Raw genomic sequence first — 16726 nt, 5'->3', positions numbered from 1 at the left:
TTTGATAGCGCTTTATTGAGCAATTTGTATCAAAGTGTGTCTCATTCAGTTGCTGAATAGCGTGCCAGAGGAAAGAGTGACACATTCGCACCTGGCCTGGATACCAACACCTGCTGCCTATTGTCTGGCTGGGGGTTTTTGTGAAGAAAATGGCACAAACTGACTTTATTTCTTTATGGATTAGATTTAAAACATTTTTTACAAACAGTTATTTTAAGCCCAAATATTTAGGAGGTCGTGAAAGGAGGACGGTACTGCATTTACGCTAACTTATAGTCTAAACGCCTCATGGCGTTGCCTCTGGCTTTTCTAGTGTTAAAGCTCACTCTGGCTTTTGGGGATGTGGTGTGGAATAGCAATCGCGGACCTAAGGGCAGTGGTTAAGGATGGGTCATTCATTTGCATTTTAGCGACGACCCAAACTTGAGCTTTTATTGCTTTCCGGGGAACTCATGGGAAGAGGCCTGAGCTCCCTGTATCTGTTCCATATTTCCAGCACGGCTTCCTTCCCAAGTTGCAATTTTCCAACTGCATTTTTGTGTTGTGCCTCGGTCCCTCCATGATGAGGTCAGGGCTTTCTCAGGAAGCACTCGCTCTTGGGGTTGTCATAACAACATGCCAATGGGAACGTGTGTATTGGTCTGAAACCATGCTATCCCTGACATTGAAGTCAGATTAATGGCCAGTGGCTGCTCATGGCAAATAGACTTCACTCATGATCAGGTGACTCTGTGCACGCTTCCCTCAGTCCTGCCTGGCCTCTTAATAAAGCATCGATAATGGAAAAGGCCGACTGTTCTCAGGCCTAACGATTAGCGTATTTAGCGATCCACGCTGAAGACTGGACAAAAATAAAGTAACAACGGACTGTGTGAAAACGTCATGTCATTGCACTAACTGAGCCTTTGATTTTCATCGTAATATCATTTCATTGTGCATCGGTCTCAGATGAAGGCATGTTCGGAGTAATATGACAGATTTCTAAACATGGCAGAAAGCTCAGACCAGTAAACGCATTGGATTGATTCTTAAATGTTCTTGTCTTCTTAACTCTTAACTTTTAGTCATGCGATTTGAATTAGGCTAATGAGTGACATAAATGTACTGAAATAAAAAAGAATTATTATAATGAAACTAAAGATCCACTCAGAAAATAGCAAGTGCAGTCAGTGCTCTAATGTGCAACAGGTATGAGCAGTATGTGAATGTCATGTAACTGCAGAACCCACACCCAAATATCTGGTGAACACAAGTACATGAATATACCATGTTTTTAGTCGCGAAACTAAAAGGCTGGTTTTGTTCACATCTATTTTTCAAGTTCAAATGGACCTCTTCAGTATTTCTTGGAATAACTTAACAGAACTGGACCATGTTGAATGAATTGATTTTGTGACTGCTGTTACTTTGAATACAAGTTGTCTGAATATTTGTCTCCATACAATGAAGTGGCCGACTTATCGCAGAAAACAAATGACACCTCTTTTGCATCAAGAAAATCCTAGTATTGCCCGCCTGCCATGTTAGCCGAGTCTTCCTCTTGCAACACCAAGTTGTGGTCATTGACAGGTCTACGCATTGCGTGGCTTTTAAATAGACTTTCAGGTCTTTAAGAATCTGTGCTCATTGCAAGTGATTATTTGCAATCTTTGTGAAGGCGGCGTGGTCTGTATTGAGCATACAATTAGCATAAAAATGAGTCATTTGAAATTTATGCAGATAACAGAATTTTAATATGCATGATCCAGACAGTACACTGTGGCACCATAACCCTGATAGGCATACACTATTGTGCTCCCCCCCCCCCCCCCCCCATGCCTCTGATGCTTTGTGAATTGTACATCAGATTTTTCTTGTACTGGGTTCAACAGGCATGAAAGCATCACAGTCCTTTTGTGGATTCCGCCTTGTGTTACTAAATAGCTTTTTCACTCTTTTGTGTGAACACAGGGAGGTGGAGTTTGACAATGTGCTCATTATGTTCCTGTTATTCAGAAGTCCAGCTCACGGGGCACAACTGTCAGTACACAAAAAATAAAGAAAAACACAAGAAAATAAAGAATCAGCTGCTAATTACGGCTGAGATAAAAAAAATGATTTCTCTTTAAAGAGCCTGTGTGGATTAGTGGCTATTAGCATATATGCTAACGCGTGTTTTGACTGTCTCCGCAGGTCTGCTCTCTACGGAGCCCTTTTTGAGAAGGCGAAGCCCGCGGACAGCCAGAGGGGAAAGGGCCCTCCCCCAGCAGGTATTTGTGTTCGTCTGTCGGACATGTCGCTTTGTTTGAGAGCAGCGCAGGCCGGCCCTGGCCCAGGAGAGAGGCAGGGCACGCTGTGTTTCACCCTTACTCTGCGGCTGCCCACACTGCCAGCTCAGCCAGCCTGGTTTTAGGACCACACCAAAAACCCTGCTGCCCTCCAGGACCGGGACCGGGAAGCCTGGCATTGTAACGCGCTGAGCGTATTAGCATTAGCATCGGCGCCCAGTTTTATCATATGGCCCCGCGTGCCAGCGTCAAGGGCTCGTAGCCATGCAAAAACGGCTTCATTTTTCAAACGGGCGCCTTGGGGGAATTGGCGGAGGATAAATAAACATGCGCTCGCATCCTTGGGCCGCGCGGCTCACGCGTAGCTGGCATGTACAGTGAGGAGACGCGCGGCGGGAGGGAGCCGAATGCTAAGAGGGACATCAGGCCCGCAGGACGCCAAGGTTAAGCAGCCCCTCGGACACAAACAAGCCACGCTTCCAGCTGCGGGTGGAGGGACGCATACCGATGCAGCACGCAGCCTTTCCTGCGACCAGCGGGGGGTGTGGGGGTGGGATGGGGGTGTTAGAAGGACGGGCCTCTCTGGGATCTGTTACAGCCCCGCCCTTGTGTACAGCAGGCACGCTGGACTGCAGCGGGGTCGCTAAGGTCAGTGCGTGCCCGGCGACCCTCTCCAGCCTCCAGGAGCGCGCCCGCTCCTTCAAACGGGAGGCCACGCGGTCGCTGGCGAGGGAGGAGAGCCAGCCTGGTGGGAACTGGGGCGTGGCCCGAGGCGGAGCCATGGCCGAAGGCCACGCGATGACATCACACCCGGTGAGCTTCGTGTTTTCGTCTCTTCCATAAATACCAAAACAACAAGCACATAATGGTCGGTACTCCTCATCCAGCAGTTATCAGCCTCCATTTTGTCTGTTCTTGACATTATAGTCCATTACTGTTGCTGTGAAACGTCTCAGTCACAGCAAAATCTCAGCCAAAACTGGGAATGTCACATTGACCCTAAGTGGAAGTATCTGGGATTGCAGGGAAGTCTGAACACCGACAAATGAAATGCCGTGATTGGCTCCCAAATTGCGTGGCGACTTGTAGGAGCACCTAGCTTGCTTCTCCCAACCTACTAATGTCCTCAGAGTTGTATATAGTTCTGAGAAATGATGAGATTCATCTGTGTTCTAGCCAGAGTCTGGAGGATGGCTCTACCTTGCAGAACATCTCATAACCTCCTTCTTTGTCTCCTCTTCTCCATGTGCAGAGAAATGTGCAGAGTGAAGTGGCATCTCATTTCAACACTCTTGTGCAGGACATGGAGGGGTATCTGCACCCCCTTCTCTCTCAGTTTGCCCTGCCCTGGGTCAGGTGAGTGGATGGGAAGTTAATGCAGTAAATGCCGACTGGGTTATGACATTATCAGCTCTGCAGACCAAGCTAGACGTGGCTCATCCATATACTGTATTCTGCTGCTTTTCAGATACTGCAGTGTATACATTTTTAATTTACGTTTGTGTGAAGTGTATTTACCATGACATTTTCAAAAATGTTTACATTGACGATTGGATTGTAGCATAATCTATTCCCGTAAGGCATGCCCCCCTCCCCCCATGATTTGACACAGGCTTTCGTCAATGATTAGAGCACATTCTGTCACTTCTGGTTTCTGAACACTAACTGCCAACGCCTCATATTTGAGTGTTTTTTTTCCAGCAAAGCAAAACGGACTAATTACGAGTCAAACTGTCATTTATTTAAAAGGCCTGAAAGCACTTGACTCTCAGGCCAGGTTGATCACAAATTGGAATGAAATAAAAAGCTCATTGGCCCTAATCAGTTAAAAGCTGGCCTGCGCTGCGGGCCCTGTGGCTGGGCGTGGCTGTTTCGCGGTTCAGCAGCTGTGGGTAGGCTGCTCCTCAGCTAGCGGGGCTGTGACCAGCTAGCGTAGCGCAACCTGACAGGAGCCGAGTCTGCCGCAGAACCTGCTGCATAGGGGTGGGAATCACAGGGGGAAATACGCTGCCAGCAATGCAGGTGATTCTGCAATACGCAATATATTGCAAGACAGTCATCTGCAATACATGTGTGCCTGAAGAAGATATAATACCCCTACAATGGCTAAATTATTTTTTAAAAAGCAGGAATCATGCTATATTCACTATATTTTGGAGTGGTGTCAGTTTCATACAATTTTAGACGATGGAGATGAAACAGTGTAAAACAGTGCATGGAGTCTTACAGCAACATGTGCACCTCCGCCATCAATCCAATGTAAAACCATAAACTGGCAAAAGGCCAAAGTGTCAGAAAGCAGAACGGTCCCGGAGTTAAAATATCTGAACTGAGGATACAAACATGCCTCATAGTAGCTCAAATCTTTTCAATCTGTGCTAATTAAGTTTAGCAGAAAACTTATATCTCAAAAAAAAAGTGTTTTACTGTTTTCCTATTAAAGTATAGCTGCTGTTTTGCAGCAAATGGAGTAGATGATAGGAAACGCACTGAGACCATTTTGACACAAAAACAAATTGATTTTTATTACGTTTTTTGTTTTTATGTTTGTGTGACAGTGAACCTAGCATAAGGCTGGCTTGCTACTTAACTAGAATGAGGTTGCTAGGTAGTATCTATGGTTTGGGGTATTTCCTGAAATTGTAAAGTAAGGTTTCCATTATATTATAAACGAATGCTTATTTATGGGATGGCAGTGGCTGTTTTACAGATGTTTGTCTTACTCTCATGTGTTGCTTGGGAAACAGCACCTATTTTGCTAATAACCTTTCATTTTGAATGCAAAATATCTAACAAATATAAGTGCTCATTTTTTCATAAGTTTAACGATCCACAACTATGGTACAGACGGGATAATCCATGATGAGATGTGCAGTTATGATTTTAATGGCTCTTCACCTCCTCATCACCTCATAACAAAAATGACATGCATTATAAAATACATATTTAGATAAAATTCTTTGTGCCACTGTATCGATACTGTATTGCAGGAAAAAGTAATTGCAGTACTGTGCTGTATCAGTGTCTGTGAGATGTTTGGGGGTGTCTCAGTGTGAGATGTTTAGAGGGTTGTGAGGTGGAGTAGTTTTTCCTGGTCTAAATGTTTTAAAGGCAAGAGCTTGTACCTGCTGATCATCATAGGCAACGCCTGGAGGCCTACTAATCCCTGTGAATGTGTGTCCTCACACTCTGAGCCTCACCTTTGACCTTTTCTCTGTGCCCCTCAGGGGTCGGGCCCCCTCCGCACACCTCACAGAAGGCGCCAGACCCACAGAGAGGGAGGAGAGGTCCGTGAGCGACAAGGGTACGCACCGCACCCGCCGACCGCACCTCGCCCAGCGAGCTCCGCCTGGCCGCACGCGTGCAGGGCCCGGTCTTTATCCCCCTGAATCCCCACACTATGCCGAGAGCGGCGCTCTTCCCCCCGAGCACGCAGGGACCAGAGCGCTGCTCTTAAAACCGCTCACATGCATCAAAGCACGGCTGCCTGTTCCTGACGCTTCGCCAGTTTTAAGCCCATTGCCTGGACGGCTCTTTGTCACATTTTGAGAAATCGATACAGACCCTGGCCGAATTGGAACTGAAGGCCTGGAGGCGGCAATTAGAGGGGGAACAGATTGTCAATGCTTTGGTTATGGATCAAGAGATTTAAAATTTAATGAGTATTGAAATAAATCCTTGGTGGCCATTATGGATGGATGTCAGATTTCTTCACGTTCTAGTAACCCAAAGCGTTTGCTGCACGCAACCTCTGGGGGTACATTCGGCCATATGGAAACACGGGAGTTGTGGCTGGGTGTTGAAGCGTTCAGGCCTGTGGTCTGATTGATTTCTTCATTTATTTCTCATTTATTTCTCTTGGAAATTGTGTGATTATGTACAGGATTGTGCAGGTAAGGGACATACCAGACAGAAATACAAGGAAATAATGTTTAGCGATGTGTGCAAGTATGTAAATGGAGGCTTTCCTCTCAACTTTTCTCTCAAAGATGGTAATACCCAGTTTGCAGTGATCTAGTCTCTGTGCTGTATATTAGACCAGGAGTGATCTAGTCTCTGTGCTGTATATTAGACCAGCAGTGATCTAGTCTCTGTGCTGTATATTAGACCAGCAGTGATCTAGTCTCTGTGCTGTATATTAGACCAGCAGTGATCTAGTCTCTGTGCTGTATATTAGACCAGCAGTGATCTAGTCTCTGTGCTGTATATTAGACCAGCAGTGATCTAGTCTCTGTGCTGTATATTAGACCAGCAATGATCTAGTCTCTGTGCTGTATATTAGACCAGCAGTGATCTAGTCTCTGTGCTGTATATTAGACCAGCAATGATCTAGTCTCTGTGCTGTATATTAGACCAGCAGTGATCTAGTCTCTGTGCTGTATATTAGACCAGCAGTGATCTAGTCTCTGTGCTGTATGTTAGACCAGTAGTGGTCCGGTCTCTGTGCTGTAAGTTGGGTCAGCAGTGATCTAGTCTCTGTGCTGTATATTAGACCAGCAGTGATCTAGTCTCTGTGCTGTATATTAGACCAGCAGTGATCTAGTCTCTGTGCTGTATATTAGACCAGTAGTGGTCCAGTCTCTGCTGTAAGTTGGGTCAGCAGTGATCTAGTCTCTGTGCTGTATATTAGACCAGTAGTGGTCCAGTCTCTGTGCTGTAAGTTGGGTCAGCAGTGATCTAGTCTCTGTGCAGGGCTGTAGTATGTGTCCTGTGTGTTTCTCTGCAGAGCGATCTCCAGTGGACCCGGGTGCGAGTGTGGTTCTGCTGGTGGACAGTATGCTGATGGATCTGCCCCTGGAGGCTCTTAGCATCCTGCAGGGGGAGGGGCTGAGCTCTGTGTCCCGGGACTTCTGCTTACAGCTGCTCCACGCTCGCCTGCAGAGGGACGAATCAGGTGAGCCCCCAGCTCTGCACCCCTCTCTCCTGTCCAACGCCAGCTACTCTCTGCACTGCTCCAGGGACTACTGCTCTGATTACTGCTCCACACTGCTGCTCTGACCCCTGGTCCACACTGCTACTCTGACCACTGCTCCACACTGATACTGTCTCCACTGCTCCAGGGACTGCTGCTCTGATTACTGCTTCACACTGCAGCTCTGACCGCTGGTCCACACTGCTACTCTGACCACTGCTCCACACTGATACTCTCTCCACTGCTCCAGGGACTGCTGCTCTGATTACTGCTTCACACTGCGGCTCTGACCGCTGCTCCACACTGCTGCTCTGACCACTGGTCCACACTATTGCTCTGATTACTGCTGCCACACTGTTGCTGTCTTTTTTCTTTTTCTGTTTTGAAGAAAATTTGACTTTTGGCACATGGCCATGGAAGTCATGTGGTCTTTCAGTCAGGCTTAAACACTTCCAAATGGTTTCTGTTTCATGTTTGTTAATCTGTTTATACACCACCAAATTTTTTGAATCCCTCCTGATAAAATTTGAGTACTAATAATAACATAAAACAAGAGTTCATCTCGGATTCAGCTCCCTAATCTCTTTAAAATTTATAATGACAAAGTGCTTTTTATAGCGTGAGATTAGAGCATTTTGTACATTGCAATCGCAGTAATTCATTTGTCCTTGTTAAATTCACATCACAGGACATTTAACTGGCACTGGATGAAGGCCAAAGCAAAGTGATCAGGACTCAGTCTTCTTGTCACCCAGAAAAGAGAGGAAGAGTACAAACAAAGTTTTAAAAAATCCCAGCATTCAGCGCAGATGCACAAAGAAACAACATTTGTGAATTTATATAGCGCCTTTCAGGATCTCATTGGGCCTTACTGTGATTCCTGGGCACTTTCACCTTCACCACCGCCAATATGTTGCACCTGCTGGGGTGATGCATGGCAGCCATTTTGTGTTAAAAAAGAGGAGGAAGGGTCATTTAGTGTGATGAGATTGACAGATGGGCTCTATCACCTCTGCTTACGGACTTAATGTAGCATAACTGTTTAGGTTATTGTACTGCTATCCTTGGTTTACTGTGCATTATTTCTCTTCTTTATTTTTTGGATTCAATGACAGAAGGTCTTATATTTTAATGTAGAAATATTAGATTTTAGGAGACTTGCTTGTTCCCTTGGGTTATCTTTCAGAAGTGTAATTTGCTAAAAGAGGATGATTAATTGTCAACGGGGCTGGATTCAGAGTCTCTAAATCCTAAATTGTAAATAGATCCTACATACCCTCACAGGTTATACTGAAATTTTCCTGCAAAAAGTACACTTGTCTGCAGTTAAAGACAAGACTGTTCTCCACTCAGTCTTCTCCTATGTGGTGGACGTGGAGCTGGATGGAGTTCTGAAGGGGGCTATCCAAGGATATGAGAGAGCCCGGGGGAAAGAGCACGTATGCGGGCGTTCATGACGCCTCTTAGCGAGGCAGGTCCTTAAGGAGGTCGAGCCCCTCTCTTCTTCATCGCTGCTGGTGCTGGAGGTTAAGTGCTAAATCTGCGAGAAAGCAGCAGAATCCTCAGAAATTTCATTTTAGTCTCTCTTCACCTGAATGCCACTCCAGCGTTGGGTTTACTTTTGAAGTTCTTTTTTTGTTTTGTTTGTTTGCTTTTTGTTTGTTTTTTTTGCAGTTGAAACGGTAGGAGCATTTCCTGGTTTGGATGCCGCAGTCTGCACAGAGAGTAACAACTGTGACAGATAGCAGGGTTATTTAATTATACAGAAAAGTTTTTTTTAATTATTATTATTATTCACACAGACAGTAATCCCAGTGTATTAATTTGGCGCCCAGGTGAGTGAAGATTGCGTTTGAGCGTGGGCGTTCTGGTTTCTGCTTGGTCACTGAGACGCCGGGGCTCGGGGCCTTGCTGGAAATGTCACTGCTGTTTGTTCCAGCTGAAAGCGAGAGCAGGAAGGACGCGCGAGGCGGGAGAGGGGCGAAGACGCGCGGAGATCAGAGCAAGGCCTTCAAAGGGGTGAGCTCTGCTCATTCATCTGGCTGTGGGAGATAGAGCTGCACACCCTCGTTTACCAGCACAGCCTTTTAACTGCACTTTTTTCAATCAGTGACATAATGCGCTGTTAATAATTATCCTGCATTTTGAGTTCAAATAGGATTTACATATCATTTCTTCTCCATCCCCCTCTATTTCTGCCTTTGTCTCTACACCCTCTCTCTCCTCTCTCTCTCTTTCTCTCTCACTTTCTCCCCCTCTCTTTCTTTCTCTTTCTCTGGCCATGTTTCCTTGTGTCTTTCTCTTTGACTCCATCCATCTCTTGCTCTCTCCTTCTTTCTCCATTTATCTCTTAATCTCCTCCCCTCTTTCTCTGCGTGTGTATTACAAAATGTGTGTGACGTGTGCTTGCTCACGGGTCGTATTTGGTTACCCAGGTGCCTGTGAATAGAGTGCTTCCTCCGGACGCCCTTCCTGTGGACGCGCACAATGTCAAGTGTATCCTTCTGCAGCTCACGCAGAGGCCCTCACGTGGTCTTAGCCTCGCTAGCTTTTCAAAACGGTCACAAATATCCCTTTAGCCTTACACTACACAGCCATTTCTTCATACACAGGACTTAGGCATGTGTATGTTTTTCATTGCTAGTAAAAATGCATCTTAAATGAGAAGAACCTTAAAGCTGCTTAGTAAATGTGGACTGTAAGCAAGTGTTGTGTGCTGTGTGAAGCCCATGTTTGGTTACCTGTGCAGTGATGACAGACAGCTGTACATTACATACAAGTGTATTACATAAACAGGAGGAAAGCAGGCAGGGATGGAAGCCAAGCCTTCCTGTTTGTAACTTTTTATCCAAAGAGCATTCCTATACATATTCCTGTAGATGTGGTAGACCCTTACAGTGAAGCAGGAGACACTGGTAAGCAAATAGTCCAGCAGATTTGTGTCTTATTTAGTAATAAAAAGGGAAGGCCATGCACTGGTATATCAGCAACCGATCGAGTGTTCCATTCAGTGAGTGGGACTTTGTTACATTTGTTACATTGTTATATTTACTTGACATGTTCAACTGCAATGGTGAAATGTGTATAGCATGACCATTTATGTCACAGGTGGCAGCTGTGGCATCTAATGATGCCATTGCATATCACCCTGTGCTGGTGTGGGTGACAGATGTGAACTGGCTGCGAGGACAAAATACGAAATGCTGCTCATATTTTGCTTGTGACAAAAAGTGACATTCTGCACAGCTTCTGTGAACGCACCAAATCAAAATGGCACTTTGATGTAGTATCTAGCAGCACTCTACGGGTCTGCATTAACCAGCTGTTCTTAGTTCCAGACATAATCAGCCGCTGTTTTCCAGTGGGTACAGTGGAGCATGTACTTTCTGCCTTTAATGCCAGTATTGGTGCGCCCTGAAGCCATGGCTGGGTCAGGGAGGAAAGGTTCACTGATACAGTACATGTCAGTTTGGGGGATATTCCAGGATAAGACTCATCAACTTTTATGCATTTTTATTTCATCACTCATAAAATCCACTCTATAAATAGGGATGTTATATCGTTTCATTGCAACTTTTATATCCTTTCCTTATAAATGGCTTTTTGAATGTCATGCATTAAACTAGAAGGCAGAGGTTTTAGTTTTATGTTTTATTTATTTATTTCATTTATTTATTCTTTTTTTGTGCCAGAAGACCTTGGAGAGCTGTGCGGAGAGAATTCTCCGTGATTAATGTTCTGTTTTCTGAAATGTGTCAGGGTGTAAAATGTCTGTACCTCCCTGTTTCCCTCTCCACTAAAATGTCATTTTAGTCTAATTTGTTTCCCCTTCCTGAATCCGGTTTTTCTCTCAGAATACACTGTGCATTACTCCTGTGTCAAATGCATTCATTTGCTAAATTAATTAGCAAAAAAATATATATATATATATATATATCTCCTGGGAACATGTTGAACATGGATTGGTGAAGTGCAGGTTTACCTTAATTGTTTCGTACGGAAACAATTAGGCCCAAATGTAATCCATTAACAGTAATCATGACCAGCCAGGAGGTGAGTGAGTTCATTTCCGTCATAACATGGAAGGGACAACGCATCTCAGCAGAATGTCGTTCTGTGAAATGTGGCTTTCCCCACTGGCGTGGGCTGAAGCTGCCGCCTGTTACCGTCTCCTTTCCCCACTCTACAGGAGGGGCCGGCCCCGTGCAGGGAATGAGGCGGATCTTAGAGGTGTACGGACAGCAGACCACCCCACTGTGGGAGGGGATTTTGGGCCCAGAGCACGCCCCCAGGTCAGTGTCATGTGACCACGGTCGATTATCAGGTGTAAAATGGGTTGGGGGTCAATGGGAGGAGGAATATTCTTTATTATCATTACTCACTTTCAGTTCTACACTGTCCTCTGCTTTATAATTCCATCTTTGGTTGTGAACGCTCATCATAAACACATTGTTGTAAGTAATTGTGAATGTAGACGGATTCCCCTGACAGTATTGTCTGATTATTTTTATTTCACCTCCCTTGCTGGTCTTATTGTTCAGTTGAGAGTGCAATATTGTCTAACTTATGGAGGAATTGTTGATTTGTCCTGGCCTTGTAGTCTGGATGAACTGGAACACCTGTTGACAAACTGCAGTGCCTTCATCTTCAATGGAACTGAACATTTCTTGGCCAACATCCCACCATCCAAGATAGTGTCCATGAAGCTTTCAGGTACATTAGTTGTAACGTTTAGCATTAGCATTCCTGTTGCAGTAAAAACCTGTCTAATGTCATTTTAATTCTAACTTATAAAGGATATTATTTTTTTCATTAATGATATTCATGAATGGCACATCTACATTTGAATAGCAGTAGCTATTAACATTTATCATAGGAGCCCACATTTATATTTTTAGGAGTACTTTTCATTCAAAGCTTCGATAAAATAAAACTCAGGCTCATCTTTTTGCTAATTCCAGTCTTGCCTTTCTGTTCTTTGTGCTGATAAGAGGTTTACATCTGGAAGTGTAGCCTCTGTAATTTTCTTCTGAGCAGTGTCCTGCAATACAATAACCATCCTGCCATCACTTTCTGATATCTTATGAGGACGAGCTGATTGCTGGCAATTCATAAGTCCTCATAAGTAGTTTGTTTCTTCCATACTGGACATTCCATACTGTTAACCTTGGAAAACAAACATTTGGCAATAGCTATAATTTTTTTCTTTTCTTTCATCCACACAATAAATTTCTTGGTTGTCATACTCTGGCTCTCATCTGAAGTTTTCTTGTCTTATATCTTTGGCTTATAAAGTAGACTCTACAAAGGTTTCTACAGAATTCTTAGCCTAACAGAAAGTACCCTTGACCCCTCTCATGTTTTTCATAGGGAATATGAACTCTTGCCCTGGAAAAACTCTTGAACTGTAATAAGAACCAATACAGGAACTGCTTTGTCTCTGAGAATGAGAAACCAGCACCAGGGCTCAGGCAGATGACCCTTCCATACGTGCATGCACACACACGCACGCACGCTCACACAGGCTGTGTCTCAATAGGAAGTCAGCTGCCTTAGAAGGCAGCTTCTAAAGGCAGCATTTTCACTTGTCCTGGGTAGGCATGTCCCTAACCGAAGTCATCAAAAAATGCTAAGGTTTAAGGCGCACATTCTAAAATATTATTTCGATTAAATTTGAAGGCAACATCCCATGCATGCTTCACCAGGAAGGATGTCCCATAAATCTTTGCGATTACGTCAGGCTTCTCTCTTCCGTTAAATTATTCGCGGCTCAAACCAGTGAATCGGTGGAAATCTGAATATACAGTAAACTCAATTTGTTATATAATACACTGGAATAATGTGTTTAATGTTTTTAAGCCTCTGTGAGCCTTCACTGAACTAGCCAGATAACTTGCTAGTAATCACATTACTTTCCAACAGAACAGGCTAACAGTGGTAACTTGGCTTACATACAGCGAACATACTGAAATCATGATAGTCTCATTACAACTAAGAGAAGTAGCAGAACTAGTGGCTAGTTATGTAGTTAGCTGAACGTGAAAATTTAGTTCTCTTAAATAGAGAATCAGGACAATTTCAGCTACAGTGACAGAATCCGTATTTATTCGCGTTGGATCTCTCAGTTGGAAGGTAAAACCCGTCAACTGTAACAGTAAACGCTGATCTCGTGTGGGTACGTGAACGCTCTCTTTCTGACGTGGTCCTGTCTTCAAAGTGCATCCCAAATTTGTTGCCTTTTGAGGTTCTTTTTCCGCAAGGACGCTGTCTTCAGGGAGAGCTCACTTCTGAGGAAGCAGGCAGCGAGGCAGCTGCCTTAGTTTTGGGACACAGCCACTGACATGCAGACAAACTAGAACACACATTAGCCTACATTTGAATGTACGGTACTAATATGTATATTTGACGAATAAGGTCCAATATGCACAAGATACTGGTGCAGTTTTTGTAGTAATTGTGTATTCTTGTACAGAGGGGAAAAAAACAATTTTACCCAACTGTCCCAGTACTTTTGCATTTAACTATATATGACACATGGTCGTTCCTTGTTGAAATGTAGATTGGCTGGTTTTGATTTTGCGCAGTTCTGCCACTGTCAACTAAATGGTGAGAAAGACACAGCCCAGACTCATCTCTGAACAGCTGTCATGAGACAGTTCATCCTCTCACACCACAGACAGGCTGTAAGCACAGGGACGGTCAGCAGTGTCACTCCTCTCCCATGGAGAAGGCAAGACTGACAGACATAGGCAGGATGTTGGGGTGACCGTGTCATTATTGGGGTGACCGCAGGATGTTGGGGTGACCGTGTCGTTATTGCTGAAGGCGGTGTTGGTCCAGCGTTTGAACATGGGGAGTCAGGGAGGTTATTTTACCGGAAGGGGGATTGGGAGCTCTGATAGTGTGTCACATTAAGAGTACAGGTATCCCCCCTATGTGAAGATGAGTTTGCAATGCCTGCACTGGGTTCTGCTCTTTCAGACTGCCAGATGGTCATGCTTTTTGACCAGGCACACACCAGCAGCAGTGCACTCAGGCAGACCAAGCTGGATGCCCTAAAGAGGTAATTAATGCACTTCCTGTTTCCTGTCTGTCATTCCCCCTCAGATACTCACAGAGCTCCCGCTGTGAATCTGTTATCCCTGCGTAGGACAAGAAGAATGTGCTAGAGGATCATGGGTATAAAGTACACAGGGGAAAGGAGAGTGGAAATTGACCTGTGGGGTTTATTGGACTTAGTGCTACTAGTCTTAGAAATCAAGAGTCTAGATGGGCTGAATGGTCATTTCAGTTTGTAAAATATTCTTGTGTTCTCATGGATGAAGGAGATGTGCCTAACCTACCCCTGCCCCCCCATTCCAGCCCTGGCCGGTTGGCCCTGGAGGGACCCCTGGGGACGGCGGCCCTCCTGAGCCTGGGCGGGGTCCGCACCATCACTCTCAACCAGTGGCACAGCACCTTCCAGAGGAACACGGGCGACATGGACGCCATGCTGGAGAGTAAGCTTTCCTCAGCACACACACTTCTCCCCAGGGACAGAACCTTAGGATGAAATCTCTCAGCTCTGACTGTAGGTGTATGAGGGTGTAGTACCCGAGGGTTGTGTGGTTGGCTGAAATCTCACAGCACTGACTGTAGATGTGTGAGGGTGTGGTATCTGAGCGTCCATTCCGCTGCAGGTCTGCTGAAGGTGGGCGTGGCCTCTGGCCAGGCTGTGCATGCACTGCGGAAGGGGACAGCACAGAGCTGCACTGTTTCTGAGGAGGGGGGAGAGTCAGGGGACGACTGTCGGAAAGGTACAGTCCGCCTCCTAACTGTGTGTGTGTGCCTGCATGTGCATGTGTGCATGCGAGTGAGTGTGTGTGTTTGCACGTGCACATGTGCATGTGTGTGTGCGTCTGTGTGTTTGTGTGTACGCAAGCAAGAAAGATTATTTCCTGGCTCATCCTTTCTCTCTGTTCCAGGGTCTGCAGGTCCAGAGTTGCCTGAAGTGACCAGGGGAAGTTCTCACTCTGCGTCACCCTTCGCTTTCAACCACATCATCTACGGCCTGCCTAATTTAGTCATGACATGATTCACTTCACATCTCTGACCTGCGCAGTTAGGTCATGACATGGGTCACTTAACATCCATGGCATGCGGAACTTAATCATGACATGACTTACTTCATATCTACTGTATGGCCTGCCTAATTTAGTCATGACATGATTCACTTCACATCTATGACCTTCTCAATCAGGTCATGACGTCACTCACTTAACATCTATGGCATACCCAATTTAATCATGACATGACTTATTTCATATCTACTGTACAGCCTGTCCACTTTAGTCATGAAAAAATTCCCGTATGTACATGATTTTGATAGATAGAAGTTTTTGTCTCAAAACTGATGGAATGGGCTTAGGTTTTATAGGACATATTTATTAATTGTCCATTTACAAACCATTGAACCAGCGTTTTCAGCTACAAAGTACGGATGACCTATGTGCTAAAGTTATTGCACAATGTTATAAATGTATCTTCTGAAAAAAAATATAAAAAGCATTTTTCATCTCTTATTGCTCTGTACAGAAATAAGACCCCTCAGTCACTGGCGCCAGGGAGACTGGCATGGTGGGGCCGTTGGCCACAGCTCTCTTTGTTGGGGCAGACCTCACTGTGTTTCAGTGCCCTTTTTTTTAACAGTTATCCAGCCGCAGATATCAAACAGAAATGACCCAATAAAACTCCATAAAGACAGTAATCCCCAGGCTGGCTGGGGGGAGGGATGTGTTCCTGTTGTTTTGAGCGGTCATATTGCTATGGTTCCGTCCGGGAGCAAAGGTTTAGTTGCACTGCTTTGTTGATCCATTTTGTATTTGTACCGACTGGGGCACCTGGCAACACGCCTCACATCCATCGCCAGCAACGCCCAGCTGGTAACGGCGCTGGTTCATGCTAACGTTCATGCTAATGCCGCTTCAGGTGTGCGGAAACCAGACCATTATCAATGCATATTGCAGTGTGCATGCACTTTAAACCAATAGACAGAGCATTTTGTTGGGCACGCAGTATGAAGAGTAAATGTGTTCATATAGTCTGCATGTTTAGTACTTGCCAGGGTTGGAATTTTCTTTCTATAATTTTCAAATAATCGTAATCCTTTCAACTTGACCCTCTAGTTCTAATGGGAATTATGGCAATTATAATAGCACTATCATATACTGATCATGATGTAATCAACCTGCAAATGTTGATGTTTATCTACCTGCTTTTACTGATATGCATTAACGACTTTGAATCCTTTTATGAATAAATCCACAATTTATTCATTGTGATTTATGTGGTGTGTGATTATTATTCCTCTTTTTTTTTTTGCTTTTTGTGGAATTATCTGCTTTGTTTACTTTTAGTACTTTTCTATCCAGCTCTTACACTTGTTTTAATATTTTATTTTTCATATTAGTTTTGACTTGTTTAATTTCAGTATTTTGCATTGTATGTATTTACTTACAGGGCCCCTCAAAATCTCAAGGTTTTATCGGTTTCTAAATGGATGAATGAA

At 44.6% G+C, this 16726-nt stretch overlaps 1 protein-coding gene across 6 annotated transcripts in view; it reads left to right on the top strand.

The window, feature by feature from the left end:
* LOC118218516 (cilia- and flagella-associated protein 46) overlaps window positions 1–16461 on the top strand; it is a 50333-nt gene extending 33872 nt beyond the window's left edge. For 4 of the 6 annotated variants that reach the window (XM_035401225.1, XM_035401221.1, XM_035401226.1 and 1 more), the window contains 14 exons: window positions 2173–2249; window positions 2884–3080; window positions 3520–3623; window positions 5495–5571; window positions 6994–7161; window positions 9119–9198; window positions 9615–9675; window positions 10059–10094; window positions 11369–11471; window positions 11780–11892; window positions 14161–14242; window positions 14542–14678; window positions 14859–14975; window positions 15144–16461. In XM_035401225.1, the coding sequence (XP_035257116.1) occupies window positions 2173–2249; window positions 2884–3080; window positions 3520–3623; window positions 5495–5571; window positions 6994–7161; window positions 9119–9198; window positions 9615–9675; window positions 10059–10094; window positions 11369–11471; window positions 11780–11892; window positions 14161–14242; window positions 14542–14678; window positions 14859–14975; window positions 15144–15253 (1462 nt within the window). In that variant the 3' untranslated portion in view covers window positions 15254–16461. The remainder of the gene's footprint in view (window positions 1–2172; window positions 2250–2883; window positions 3081–3519; window positions 3624–5494; window positions 5572–6993; window positions 7162–9118; window positions 9199–9614; window positions 9676–10058; window positions 10095–11368; window positions 11472–11779; window positions 11893–14160; window positions 14243–14541; window positions 14679–14858; window positions 14976–15143) is intronic. The other 2 variants (XM_035401222.1, XM_035401223.1) reach the window with 2 other exon arrangements.
* The last annotated feature ends 265 nt before the right edge of the window (window positions 16462–16726 follow it).

This window comes from Anguilla anguilla, chromosome 18, assembly GCF_013347855.1.
Source record: "Anguilla anguilla isolate fAngAng1 chromosome 18, fAngAng1.pri, whole genome shotgun sequence".
NCBI classification, from domain to species: Eukaryota; Metazoa; Chordata; class Actinopteri; order Anguilliformes; family Anguillidae; genus Anguilla; species Anguilla anguilla.
Note: the sequence above shows the minus strand (reverse complement) of the source record. Positions and strands in the feature narration are given on the sequence as shown.